At 37.8% G+C, this 14,394-nt stretch overlaps 2 protein-coding genes across 2 annotated transcripts; both read left to right on the top strand.

Annotated features, from left to right (window-relative positions):
• Positions 1-569: 569 nt before the first annotated feature.
• Positions 570-1,901, top strand: LOC126594554 (protein MIZU-KUSSEI 1-like). The gene has a single exon (XM_050260920.1). The coding sequence runs from the start codon at positions 795-797 to the stop codon at positions 1,632-1,634; it is 840 nt and encodes a 279-aa protein (XP_050116877.1). The 5' UTR covers positions 570-794; the 3' UTR covers positions 1,635-1,901.
• Positions 1,902-5,470: 3,569 nt separating this feature from the next.
• Positions 5,471-13,474, top strand: LOC126594547 (kinesin-like protein KIN-14L). Its single transcript, XM_050260911.1, has 19 exons — positions 5,471-5,660; positions 5,774-5,850; positions 6,225-6,382; positions 6,602-6,748; positions 6,836-7,091; positions 7,833-7,936; positions 8,073-8,144; positions 8,608-8,709; positions 8,844-8,918; positions 9,312-9,393; positions 9,496-9,591; positions 9,687-9,860; positions 9,968-10,074; positions 10,253-10,596; positions 10,758-11,008; positions 11,307-11,470; positions 11,647-12,512; positions 12,673-12,848; positions 12,955-13,474. Exons 2-19 carry the CDS (start codon positions 5,784-5,786, stop codon positions 13,053-13,055), a joined length of 3,342 nt encoding a protein of 1,113 aa, XP_050116868.1. The 5' UTR covers positions 5,471-5,660; positions 5,774-5,783; the 3' UTR covers positions 13,056-13,474.
• The last annotated feature ends 920 nt before the right edge of the window (positions 13,475-14,394 follow it).

Below are 14,394 nucleotides of genomic sequence, written 5' to 3'. Positions count from 1 at the left end.
ATCATTCTTCTCACCAAGGAGGAAAATATATAATGTACAAGAGTGATTTACAAGGAAAGAAACATCAAATAACCTAATTACAATCTGACTACAAGGACTTAAATAGGTAACTAAACTAATTACAAAAAGTTAACTCTCCAACATGGACTAGCAATATTGTGGTACAAATTCGTCTTTAGCAAGAATCGAACCTAAAATCTTTCGCTTACAAGTAAAGAGAAATACCACTAGACTATTGTACTAAGTGGCGAAGATTTGGAGACCTATTAATTGATTCTACGAACTGCTTCAACCAGGAGGTGGGATGTCCATAACCTCAACTCCCTTCAATTGCAACAAATAATTGTGAACAAAGAAAAATGATATATTCTAATTAATATACAAATTGAGAAAAAATAAATTATTTTCCAACTTTTTATATAAAAAAGCAGGTAGCTGAAAGTAGTGTGGCTGTGACATATATAATGTGGTGGTTTGTAGGTCCACATGAGGCATTAAGCACACACTATAAAAAAAAGTCTAGGATGCGATCATCATCACCACAAGCCTCCATCGTCTCCCTTTATATTGGCCACCTCCGGACACTATCATCACTTGTCGGCCAATATTCTCCCTCCCTCCCTCCCTCCCTCCCTCTCTCTCTCTCAAAAGAACACCACGCCCCCACTCTTTCTCTGCAAATTAGGATTAATATTCATCACTAAAACCATACTTCAAACGATTAGATAATACAAGCTTGCAAAACCATACAAACAATTTTTTATCCTATCAAATTGTAGATTTTTAGTGCCACCATGAAACACCAAGACCTCAACCTTCAAAGAAGCACCAGTACTACTTCCATATCAAGAAGTACTTCGAGAAAGATCATCCCATCCAACCACTTCAGATCTTCATCATCAACTTTCCCACTTAACCATCTTCAAAACGACGACGTCGCCAACAACCTTTTGGTTCCGAAACACCAATCGCCAGTCTCCTTCCACCACCTCTCCAAAACCCAAACAAAACTCACCTCACTCCTCCGCTCTTTCCTCAGCTTCCTCTCCTTCCCCACCATTATCCCAACATGCAAATGGCTTGCCCTCACCTCCAACCTCTCCGTCACTCCCTCCCTTGGCCGAAAAGTCACCGGCACACTCTTCGGAAACCGCCGTGGCCACGTCAGCTTCGCCGTCCAGCTGGACCCACAGTCGGAGCCTGTTTTTCTTCTCGAGCTTGCCATGTCAACGTCTTCACTCGTTAAAGAGATGTCTTCCGGGCTCGTGCGCATTGCTCTCGAGTCTGAAAAGCAACAGGGTTCTGGCCGTACAGGTATGCATGGTCGGAAGCTGTTTCAGGAGCCTTCATGGACTATGTATTGTAACGGGAGGAAGTGTGGGTATGCGGCGTCTCGCACATGCGGCGAGTCAGACTGGCACGTGCTGAGGACTGTTCGAAGCGTGTCGGTCGGAGCCGGCGTGATTCCAGTGGTGGACGACGGAAAAAAGGGTGGCGCGTCTGAAGGTGAGTTGCTTTATATGAGAGCTAGGTTTGAACGAGTCGTGGGAAGCCGTGACTCGGAGGCCTTTTACATGTTGAACCCTGAGGGTAATGGAGGTCCTGAACTCAGTATCTTTTTACTCAGAATATGAAAGTGAAGAAAAATAAAAGGAAAAGAAATTAAATTGTAGGTGAGAGAGATATAGTTTTTAGGTGATTTGATCGCAAGTTGCAGAAGTGAATGCTAGCTTAGTGACTACTTTTATATAATTTACAGCTTTGAAAATGTAAGAACATGTGATTTTATATGTTATAAATATCTTCATGTATATGCAGTTGATATAGATACTCTTGGACTTGATATCATTCACATGATATGCAATAAAAAAGCTGGTGGTGGCTAGCTAATTTTCTCTCTAGTCTTGGCTGTTAATTTAAATCAGATCATCAAATAAAGAGATGATCTTTTATGTTTGTATGCTCCTGTGGGTTCAGTGCGTGCGTGCATGTATGTTTTGTATCAAAAAGAACAAAGTATTGCATTACTAATTGTTTAATGAACAAAGTATTGAATGACTAATTGGCACGCTTGTCATTTTGCACTTCTAATATCACATCGAAATCCATGATATCCAAATGAATAAGATGTTACTCAGTACTACGGTCTGGTGATATTCCTATTCACTTGTAAATGAGAGCTCTTAGGTTCGAATCTCGTGGATGACGAATTCGATACCAAATTAGGTTGCCCATTGTGTGGCTTAGCCGAACTCCCCCTCTCCTAGTGTAAAATATATTATTGTACTAAAAAAATGAATAAGATTAGTTGGCATCATCACTTCATACATCCTTGGTACTCTCATTGGACATAACACACTTCGCATCTAGGTATTGCGATTCCCAAGTTATACCCAATAAAAGTGGAGCACAGTTGGGTATTTTGAGCAAACAAATGGGATATGACCAAGTGGGTAGCACCCGGATCAATTAAGATTCTAGCAAGGTGGGTGAGAATGTTCAACATACCCATGATCAAGTCAGGTTTGTTTTGTGCATCCTTGATGGTGATGTTGTTGAGTGCTGACATGATTGTGGGTCTGCTATCCTCCCAAGCGGCTTCCCATATTCCCTTGATTATATGGTTACCTATCTGCCTAGCTCGACCTGTCTGTCTACCTTGTCCACCACTGTTGGACGCTACATCAGTAGTCTGATATTGTCCACCTCCATACTGAAGTGCACCGCTTCCCTGGTGTTATGGATAGCTTCCCTGATATTGTGTGACCTCAACTGGATACTGATAAGTACCTCTTGAATGTGGAAATGGGAATTACCAATAGATTTACCTCTTGATTGGGGTGTACTTGGGTTAGAACCCCCTGGAGGATCCATAAATGTTACCGCTCCTCTTAAAGATAGGTTCCTCCGCGAACTAAAGCATGATTGTCCCCTATTGTTTTTCCGCTGAATGATAACTCCCTCATCAACATCGTTGTCGCTTAGGGCATTTTCAAAGTCCTCGACACGCAACAAAGCCGCATAACTCCTGGTAAGTGGTACATCTCTTTTGATGGCGCTAAATAACGAAATCTTTTGCAAATCCCCTTCTTAAACTGATGGAGCATACCAGCTGGGCTGGCAGTAATGGCATAACAATAACGGGATAAGTTAGTGAACTTCCGATGGTGCCCTGCCTTCCCCTGTTTCAAGCTCATAAACTCATCCATTTTCCTTGCCTCTGAAAGCAAGAACTTATTCTCGAATGCTACTTGAAATTGCTCCAATATCTTGTTAATCTCCCAAAATTTGGTTCTTTTCATACTTCCACGACGAGCTTACTGTCTCTCGTAGGAACCATACAATTGTCGAAACTCATTGTTCAACTAAAAAGTTTCCCTGTCTTTGCATGGCTTGGAGCGTATTTTGAACATGCTCAAGCCCAGCCTTATTCAAAATAGTGAGAGTGCGCGGTGCGGAAGAACCCTTATTATAAATGCATGCAGCTTCAGAGCATAGATAAAAGTGCAGTAAAAGTAAGGATATTCTCATCCCAGGTAGGATAGATATTACACAACTAACAACAAATAAATTTCCTGTATTGTGAGAAGTGAACGTTAGAATCTGCCAATGGTCCCCCGCTCGCCGCAGAATCCATCTACTAAGTTTTGGAGGAGCGCAAAACAGAAAATGTGATTAGGCGAAAATAAGAATTTATTAAACCTTTTTCCTTTTGGAACATAATAACCCCTCACTATAGAACCTTCCAGAATCATAAATATGTATGAAAAACCAAAGTGGAAAGTATAAAAGCAATTATGCCAAGGATACAAGTAAATCACTAATAACTCAACAATGCAGATCATGCATAAAGTAGTTACAGGAACAGGTTGGTATAATAATCCTTTCAAATACACAATTAGGGGTAATTGTGGTACCATGATTTTCTAGGGCTGAAGTAAGGCAGATTGAAATATGCATACCTCTAAAATCCGATCATGGACTCGATAGCGTCCGATGTGGAGGTGAATAAACGGAGAAACGACACCACCGCCATCTTGTTTCAGAGTCAATAGGCGAAGTCCGACAACTTTGCTGAGATTGACCATACTTGTTCCATAAGATACAAAAACATAATCCAGCAAGGAACTAGTAGGTTTCCTATAATCTTGGAGTCCTTACAATCTAAAGATTGTTGTGCACTACAAGTATTCATGACACGCTATCATCCCGATGTCTGGGACATTGGGATGGGGGCATGTCAATTCACACTCCTAAAAGGATGTACTATCTACTTCTTAGATATCCTCTGGGATTCTCCCAGTTTAATAAGGATTCTACAATTTTAAAAGGTTATCTCCTCAACCAATATAACTACACTCTTCTAAGGTTTATTATAAACAAAAAAAAAAAAAAGATAAAGATAAGGGCCTAAACTATATAGGCATTGTTTTATATGAACTGACTAGAAGGAGCAATTAAATTTTATATGTTAAAACAGAAGACTAGTCATAAGGCCATGTATAAAAAACAGAAAGTTTGCGTTTGAAAAAAAAAAAGAAGAAAGTTCGGGTTAAAAAGCAAAACAGAGGTTTGGGTTAAAAAAACAAAATAGAAAGTTTTTGGTCCATCAGCTTCGAACCCATCACTCCTCTAGTATTCTCAAATACTAATCACCAATGCAGCACAAGCTATAAAAGAAGCAGACAATTTATATATATATTAAATAATTCCAGGATGGGTCTGCCCTACCCTTGCCTCCATGTGGCTCCACCATTGTTAGAGAGCCTAGGCGGTTAGGCAGGGCTTAGGCGAACTATGCAGATTTAAATAAATTTATTATATATTGTATAAATAAGTGTCTATTCATATTTAAAAAATACATAATTGTATAGGGATACAAAAATTACAAAATAAAATGGTATATAATTATAATGTATTAAAATATATTGAAAACATGGGAAATAATCATATAATGAGTGTTTATTCGAGGATTCAAAAAATCTCTCACTATATTGAAAAAATAAAATGCAAAATGAAAGTTATCTATTTTCTGTATAGGTGATAGTCGTGATCTAGGCAGGCTAGGCACCATTTCTTGATTTTCAAACACTTAGGGATTAATTAAAGGTAATGGCCAGCTGTCTAGCACCTAAGCGTAGATTTTTAGAACAGTGCATTCCTCACCAATTTATAATATATAAAGGCACAAGTGACGAGAACAAACAACAGAAAATCCTCAATCTTCTCTCTTTGTCGCGCCCTCTCTTCCTTTAATTCCTCATCTGTAATAAGCTCCTGGTAACAATCCGAAGCCCAGAAGCCCAAACCCGAGGCCCAGTACGACAAGAACCCGAACTTTTTTTTTCATTTTGACGAGGAACCCGAACTTCAAAAGCTTCAATTTTTAGGAGATCCCACCCGTTGGCTGAGAACAAACAGTCGTCCTATTGAACGGGTGCGATCAGCTCTACCTATTTGAATTCAAAAAAAAGAAACGTTAGGATTCCGAAGCCTCAAGTTGGAGTTCGGTACCTACATTTAGCCCGAAAGCCAAGAGCCCCAAGAATGCTGCATTTTTTCATGCTAGACTCTCTGTAGAGTGCAGACCCTTCTGCTATTCTCTCTCTCAAGATTCTGGGTTTTTGGGGTTTTACAGAAAAACCCAGAAAACATATCGGGTATGTTATTGAATTTTCTCTCTCTATATCTCGGTACGATAACTTTGGGTGCCTTTTTTTGTTCTTTTGGAATGTTATGTGGTTTAGTATATATTTTTCTCGTTAATTTGCAGGAAAGAAGGAATGGAGGACAGTGCAAGAACTGGACTGCATGATTTTGCAAGGGCTTCAAGAAAGGCAGAAGAAGCAGGTCGGTTGGTTCGTTAAATTCATTTTCATTTTGATTTTCCAATTGGTTTGGTTGCTTGATCAGAATATAAATTTTTGTTTCCAGTTTTAATAAAGAGGAATTATATTTTGGAATTGTTTGTGGAATTAACTAATAGCAACTGTGTTTTCAAGATTTGAACAAATTTTATCCACTGATAGTAATTGGGTTGTGATTGGATCAATTGAATTTTGGATTACTTTCTTGGTTTTTGAATTCCGCAGATCAAGGATTCTATAAAATTTGCTCTGCGTTAAATCTTCAGAAACAGACGGGGACCGAAATTATTGATTTTTTAAGAATTGTTGAAATTTTTAAAATTTTTCTTTAATTTCTGAATTTGGTAATTTTGACAGCTTGGAGGCGATTCCAAGCCGTTGAATGGCTTGAATGCCTGGTGGGTCCACTTGGCATACCAAAACAGCCATCGGAGAGAGACTTCATTTCTTGCTTGAGAAATGGTCTGATCTTATGCAATGCCATCAACAAGATTCAACCAGGAGCAGTGCCCAAGGTATCTCATTTCGATCTCAGACTCGTGTTTTTTTCTCTGTTTGGTTGAAGGAAGCGAAGAACGTAAAGGAAAATGATATGTTAGATTTCTATGGCTGATTTGTTTCCAACAGTAAAAATAGGCATATGTTCTTGTATATATAAGCGAAGTTTCTAGTTCTATCCAGTCCTAACACTTGTTCTCCATTTATTTATTTATATATCCTAATTACTATCTAAGGTTGTGGAGAGCCAAATGCCTTTGCAATCATTAAGTTGGGAATCTCAAGCATTGCCTGCATATCAGTACTTCGAGAATGTCCGTAACTTTCTGGTCGCCGTGGAAGAGTTGAAGCTGCCTGCTTTTGAAGCTTCTGGCCTCGAAAGGGTAAATCATTTGCTCATATATGTATTTTATGTACATGTCACCCCTACTTTCATTTGCACATTGTGTGTTCCATATTTATCGTCTCAGGATGCATTGGAGGCAGGGTCAGCAGTCAAGGTTGTTGATTGTGTTTTAGCCCTTAAATCGTATTATGAGTGGAAGCAGACGGGCAATGGGAATGGATGTAATAAATATGTGAAATCTCCGCTAGTTATGGTTTCTGCCAATAGACTGCATTCAAGGGCCTCAACTGTAGTCCCATCAGAATCTTGCAGGCACTTGGATATGTCTGCCGTACGTGAAAGACAACCACCTGTTGAAGTTGATGACCGGAAAGTTGAAGGTTATATTGATTTCTCTTTCTTAAGAATTTTATCCATTTCTTATATATGCAGTTTAGTTCATATCTATGGTACATACCTAGACCGGAAACTTTTTACAGAAATTAATTAAATTGATAACATATGCATAATATTGATATTTGTTATGATCATCAATGAGGGAATATGGATATTTTTAGTAAGAAACATTTGACATCGAACAAATAACATATAATTAATCAACAAGCCCATTGATTGATGTAGCAGCATACGTAAAAGGATTTCATAAGAAACCTACATTCTTGGTACATTAGTTTCTTTTCATGTTGTGCTATAAAATTTATGCTTGGATGTGGACTATATATAGTTTTCTAATTGTGTTTTCCTTTAAGCCAAGGGTAGCATTTAGTGAATACTGTATAAGACATGGTTACTTCTAGATGCTATTACTGATAAACTTTCAGTATTGAATATATGACCTCAAAGAAGTAATGTATCATCACATTCGAGTTCATTGATTGATGTAACTTCATGAACACTAAGATTAGGGGTAGTACACTATCTTTATATTTTGTGGTTATTTCAGATGCTCAGGGTTGAAGGATCCTTATTGAATGATACAAAATTTCTTTTCAATCTGTTAGTAGATATGAAAACATCTGCTCCAAAAAGGCCATCATTCTTATATGGAATCCACAGCTGCTATTTGTAACGATCTTCAGTTTTTCTCCCTAACTCTTATCTTTCTGTTACTTGTGATGTAGTGGATTCCATAGAATCTGTTGTCAAGTTACTCGCTGACTCTATGGTTGACGGAAAGGAAAACATTGATGACAACCTTCTTTCTTCATACCATGGTAGAGACTCGGTAATGATCTCTCTCTCTTTTCTGCCTTCTAAGTTTTAACATAAAGAATGTTACTCTGATTCAGTCAATAAATGCTGGAATATGGATTAAATTTCCAGTCAACTTTCATCTCTTTTAACCAATTTCTTCTGTGCAGAATGCAGTGAGCTGCTTTCGAAGGATCATGACAAGTTATTTGGAGCAAAATCTACTGAAGAAGTTTCCTGAGGTTAGTTTGATTTGAGTGTTACGAGTTGTTTCTATTATTTTTTCTTGGTAATAAATTCCAAAACAAGCCACTTTGTGTTTTAGATTTTCAAGTATCATGATGTGTTTATCTTGTGAAGTAGAGAGAATCAAATAAAATGTAGAGAGCATCCCCAGTTATTTTCCTCTGTTCATTATGATAAATACATATTGGGTGAAAATTTGGGATAAAGTTGCAGTCTAGGAGGTATTTCGGGGAAATTGTTGATATCTGAATGGGATTTCCTTCTGCATCACCTAATGTGCATAGTTCTACAACTTCTTTTATGAACTTAATATAGCTATTTGAATTGGTTAAGTTTCTATTTCTTTTAGAAGATCACACCCCCTCCCCCTTCCTGCTATCCTATTCGCTCTATATTATGCCAGTGTTTTTACTTGCACGAAGTTGCTCTTAACTCAATAGTATTCTTTTGTGCAAACAGTTGAACTCTAAGTTAAAAGACCCCTTGAAAGAAAGAAGCAGCTCACCTGGCCATTCAACAGCTATGCCTCTAGAGGAGCCATCTGCTGTTGAAAATTTTGGAGTATGTCTATTATAATTTAGAAGCATTTTTTATATTTTTGGGTTAGCTCTGATACTTTATGGTATTGGATGTTGCACCCTATTTTCTGAACACTTACTAGATTCTAAAGTGTCTGTACCTTTTCTTTCGAATAGTGCTGCAAAGCTTGTATGAGAAAGGGTAACTGCAATCACAGACTTGTATTCCAAACGCAAGAGAAGGAACTTGTGGTATGTTCTCAGTACAAAGTTAGCTTATATCAATAGTGCTGCAAAGCTTATTTTGTTTCTGTCCTCCAAGTGTAGTATCTTTTCAGCACAAAGTTTGCTTATATGAATCTCCATCATAATACAAAACTAATTCTGACAATGATTAATCAATATTATCCCTTTATGGGTTTGAGATAAATTTCGATTTGTATTGCACTTGATATTGGTTCTGTGGTGATCTTTTTTTAAGTTTGTATCTTTAGCATAAATTATAGTTAATAACAAAGTAGTAACGGAAAGCTCCTGGTTGGGCAAATAAAATTTCAATTTGAGTCAAAATACAGTTAGTTCATTGTATAATTTCTAGAGGAATAATAGCATGGAAATGGTAATGTAATGATTTTCAATTTGCAGGATCTCAAGGCCTTGTGGTTAAGTGCAAAACGTGACTTTGAAGACTTACAGACACAACTGAATAGAGATTTGAAACACTTGGGTATGTACTGATGGAAGAATGTCCTAAATCTGTGCAATTTTACAAAGCTATATGCACATAAGTTTCTTGAAAGTTAATATGTTTGTGCTCGTGTTGTTTCAGGTGCTCAGGTACAGGAGCTGTCTACTGCCGCGCTTGGGTATCACAAGGTGGTGAAAGAGAATCAAAAGCTATACAACATGGTTCAGGATTTGAAAGGTTGGTACTTTTCCCAGACTAAAATGTTAGCTTTCTACCGTATTTTTAGTCAACTATCAAAATTTGTTATCCGATCTTGGTTGAAATGTCTTCAGGTAGTATTCGAGTTTACTGCCGTATCAGGCCTTCTTTCAATTCTGAATCCGGAAATGTTATAAATTTCATTGGAGAGGATGGTTCACTTGTGATTTTGGACCCTGCAAAGCCCCAGAAGGATGGAAGGAAGGCCTTCCAGTTCAACCGAGTGTTTGGTCCAACTGCTAGCCAAGGTAGTATTACATAAAAACCTTTTTTTTTAACATAAAAACCTTTTTTTTTTTCATAGCTTTTGGGCATCAATCTGTTGCTTATTGACTCTATTATACTTTTTTTGCAGATGAAGTTTTTAAGGACACTCAACCATTGATCAGGTCTGTGATGGATGGTTACAATGTATGCATTTTTGCTTATGGTCAAACTGGATCCGGTAAAACACATACTATGGTAAGAGACAAGCCTGAGACTTCAGTTGGATAAATCTTTTGTAATGTTTAGGCTGAACTTTTTTGTATAGGAGGGTAGGATTTATGATTGGTTCTCATCTTCTTGCAAGAATTTTTGCATACTATAAAGAAATGACACATCAGATTTGTGCATACAATAAGTTTTTATTTTTTTACAGAGTGGTCCATCAGGTAGATCAGCGGCGGATATGGGGATTAATTATCTAGCTCTCAGCGATTTGTTCCAGATGTCAAACAAAAGGAAGGATATCATAGACTATGACATTTGTGTTCAAATGGTCCAAATTTACAATGAACAAGTACGAGACCTTCTTGCAGAAGATTCATCCACTGCCAAATTAGAGATACGGAGCTGCACTGGTGATAATGGCTTGAGTATTCCAGATGCTACAATGCACTCAGTGACTTCCTCTACTGATGTCTTGAACCTCATGAAATTTGGTGAGATGAATCGTATGGTCAGTTCGACTGCAATCAATAACCGCAGCAGCCGTTCCCATAGGTCAGTTTGCTCTCTTATAAGAAAAAGCTTACCTTTACCATTTCATAGCTTATGATACAATATCTGAAAACTATCGAGTGCGAGCTAAAATAAAAACAAAAACAATGAGCAAGATAGCAGTTATTTAGTGCTTACTGATATTCTTTGGTGTGTATCTGCAGTGTCCTTACAGTCCATGTGAATGGCAAAGATACTTCTGGAGGTACTCTACACAGTTGCCTTCATTTAGTTGACCTTGCGGGAAGTGAAAGAGTGGACAAATCTGAAGTTACAGGAGATAGGCTGAAAGAGGCACAGTATATCAACAAGTCTCTTTCTTGTTTAGGAGATGTTATCGCAGCCTTGGCTCAGAAGAATTCTCACATCCCTTACAGAAACAGCAAACTCACACTTCTGTTGCAAGACTCCTTAGGTTTGTAATTTCTCGAATATTCAGCATTTCTCTCTAATCATTTTATCTTATTGTATTGGCTTTGAGCAAGATCATTCCACATTATAAGGGTGAGAAATTTGGTTAACTGTTTGCTTGGATTCAAAATGATTCCACAGTATGATTGGTGAAATGGAAAACTTGAGAAGCTTATTCCCCGGGAGTTTAAATGATCACTTCCCCATAGCCCTTATTCAATAAAAAGAGTTTCCAATTGTATGGTGCATATACTGTGTACTGACTGAGCTATCCCAACTTTCTCTTTGGTTTTGTACTTCAGGTGGACATGCTAAAACTTTAATGCTTGCTCATGTGAGTCCAGAAGAGGATTCCTTCAGTGAAACTATCAGTACCTTGAAGTTTGCTCAGAGAGTTTCCACTGTGGAACTAGGTGCTGCTCGTTCAAACAAGGGGAGTGGTGAGGTTATGCAACTCAAAGAACAGGTGAACAAATTTTATTAATTTGGTTTTTTCTGCCTATATTTTCACAAACTCCTTTTACTCTCTATGCTTGGATTGATCATTTGTTCTATCTAAATTAATCCCCAAACTTTAGAATATCAGCAAAACATTAGAGTTGTTTATGCACTAACACTTGTATCGTGTTTCTAACTTTTCAGATTGAGAGTCTTAAAAAGGCATTAGCAAACAAAGAAGGTCAGTGTGTATCAAGAACAACGACTGAGAGAACTCCTCAACGTCTTAGAAGATTAAGCATTGAAAGTTGCAGCACTGTGAAGACCGAGAAGGCAAAAACCCCTTATCTTCCAACTAGTTCAAGGAGGTTGAGCTTGGAAGGTCCAAGATTGATTAAGAAGGATAATCTAAATATATCGCATGACATGGGGAAATTCCTTCCAGCTGAGGCAGTGCCAATGCAGGAATATGGTCAACTTCAAAATGCAGCAGAAGTCACTACTCCGTTGGGCCATTTCAGTAATGCGGATTCCACATTAGAAGTGTTTTGTTCCAAGGCTCCTCAAAGTCCAACGAGCGTTACCTACGAGAAGCAAGTGTTAGAAACAGATAGTAGAACACAAGTTCATTCTCTTCAGCCACCAAAAACACCCGAACCTTGTCCCAGGACTCCTCTAACTCCAGCAAGTACTACATATCAGAAGCGAGTGTTGAAACCAGGTAGTAGAAACCAAGTTCCTTCTCCTCAGAAACCAACAACATCTGAGCCTCAGACCAAGGCTCCTCGCAGCCCAAAGATGACTCCTCGTAGCCCAAAGATGGCTAGCAATCAGAAGAGAGGGTTAATAACAGATAATAAGACACAAGTTCGTCCCCTCCAGCTATCAACAACGACGCCCGAACCACAAAAGCATTCCAGAAATGAGGTACAGGTTGTCATGCAAAGTAAGGTGACTCTTTCTACCGATTACCTGACACCTAATTTGACAAGTACCACAAGTCGAAAAGGATCTCAGATAAGGAAATCCCTGCGGACTATTGGAAAACTGATCAATGGCTCTGAGAAGAGGTGGGTGAAACTCATGTTTTGAATTTTCTTCTTTCTTTCTTCTCCTTATAGTCTGGGACATTTCTCTATTTTTCCGGTTTACATTACATATGTTTTGCATTGTTATGATGCCTCAAACATCAGATACACGTATGAACATAATTCCCCACTGAATTTGCAGGAACCAGCAAAGTTTGGTGGAAGCACAGTCAAGTGTTAAATGTGCAAGCAATATCAATGATGGAAAATCACCGGTTACAAATAATGCAAGAACTTTGAGGCGGCAATCACTGACCAGCATTCCACCATCAGGGTATGACAGACGATCATCTCTAGGAGGGAAGCCAACCGAAAATAGTATGTAAAGCTTTTACAAGCTTCATTACATTCTAGAACAATCTTATTAGTTAGAGCTTTCACATTCATATATCACTTGAGTTTCTTATGGCGTTTCCTTTTGCAGGTGCAAAAGAAAACAGAAGTGCCAAAACACCTCCGGCAGTCAACAGAAGTGGCAAAACACCTCCGCCAGTCCGTTCATCAACAAAAAGTAACAAGCGGTGACTATAGATAATTTGATGCAGAGTGAAACCTTTTGTGGTGCTTTGACTCGAAGCAATTGAATTCAGACACAGTCCAGCAATTGCCGGAAAAAGGCTTGGTAACGCTTTGGCTCAAAGCATACTGACTTGTATGGCAATCTGAGAATGCTTCATATATTGTCTGCTAACATGATCTACTTGACTTGAGATCCCAATTTTGTTTCATATATTGTCAAGTGATGATCCTCTTTGTAATTGTAGTACCTAGTTTGGATCCACATTGTGAAGTTCTGGTATTAAAAGTGGTTCAGTTCTAGGTTCTTGTCTCGTTTGGTTCACTAGTATTTGTTTAGGGAAATGATACACACACTCGAATTATGTCTGTTGTTTCTGTTCGACTTTTAAATATGATGGGCAGGAATAAATGATATATATCACCAATTCTGTGTTCCCTACAGCTCGGTACAAATTGCAAAGAACCAGTTTGATATCTCTTCTTGAACATGAGGAGATGACAAAAACATCTTCTCTTCATTGCTCAAATGGTCGAAATTTTTAGGCTCGTTTATAACTATTTCCTTTTTGTTTTAATTTTCAATTTTTTTTTTTAAAAGAAGAAAAATATAGAACAGAAAAGAGGGATGAGCAAAAGTGAAGGAAGGATGGAGGGAACGAAGTGGAAGAAATGTACGTGGAAGAATACATTGAAAATGAAAAACAAATTTGAATCGGATTTTTTTTTCTTGATTTTTTATTTCTTACGTTCTCCTTCATTTGTCCCTCCCCCCTTCATTCACTATTTCAATCCTCATTCTTTCGTATATGTATCTTTTATCTATATAAAAAGTTGAAAACCAAAAATAAAACTTGAATTAATTATCAACACTTTGTTGTTGTTTTCATTTTTCGGGGTCCAATTGCATGACTCCTCTAAGAACTCATGAGATTCTGATAGGAAGCGCAATTAGGTCTAACACATAATAATTATGATCACATAATAAATACGAGTATTCAACGTAAAACCAATTAATAATTAAACGGAAAGAACCAAAATATTTTAATAACTAACACATATTTGCATTCTCAACAAACACTAATTCCAATAGGTTTTTACTTTATTTTGGTTGCAACTTGCAACTTGAGTTTTGCATAATGTGTGATATAATATTTCTTTTTGAATGTGAAAGAGGGGACCAAGGCCCATGTGAGATATAACACTTGCATACAGTTTATTGTATACCTTTTGGGGATTTGGACATGTGCAATTAAATTATATTAAATCTTTAAAATCTTTGAGATCTTTAAAAACCCAAGTGAAAAGGCATGCTCTAGGTATCTAGATTAATATTTTAATATCATGT

The sequence above is a fragment of the Malus sylvestris genome, chromosome 12 (genome assembly GCF_916048215.2).
Source record: "Malus sylvestris chromosome 12, drMalSylv7.2, whole genome shotgun sequence".
Lineage (NCBI taxonomy): Eukaryota > Viridiplantae > Streptophyta > Magnoliopsida > Rosales > Rosaceae > Malus > Malus sylvestris.
Note: the sequence above shows the minus strand (reverse complement) of the source record. Positions and strands in the feature narration are given on the sequence as shown.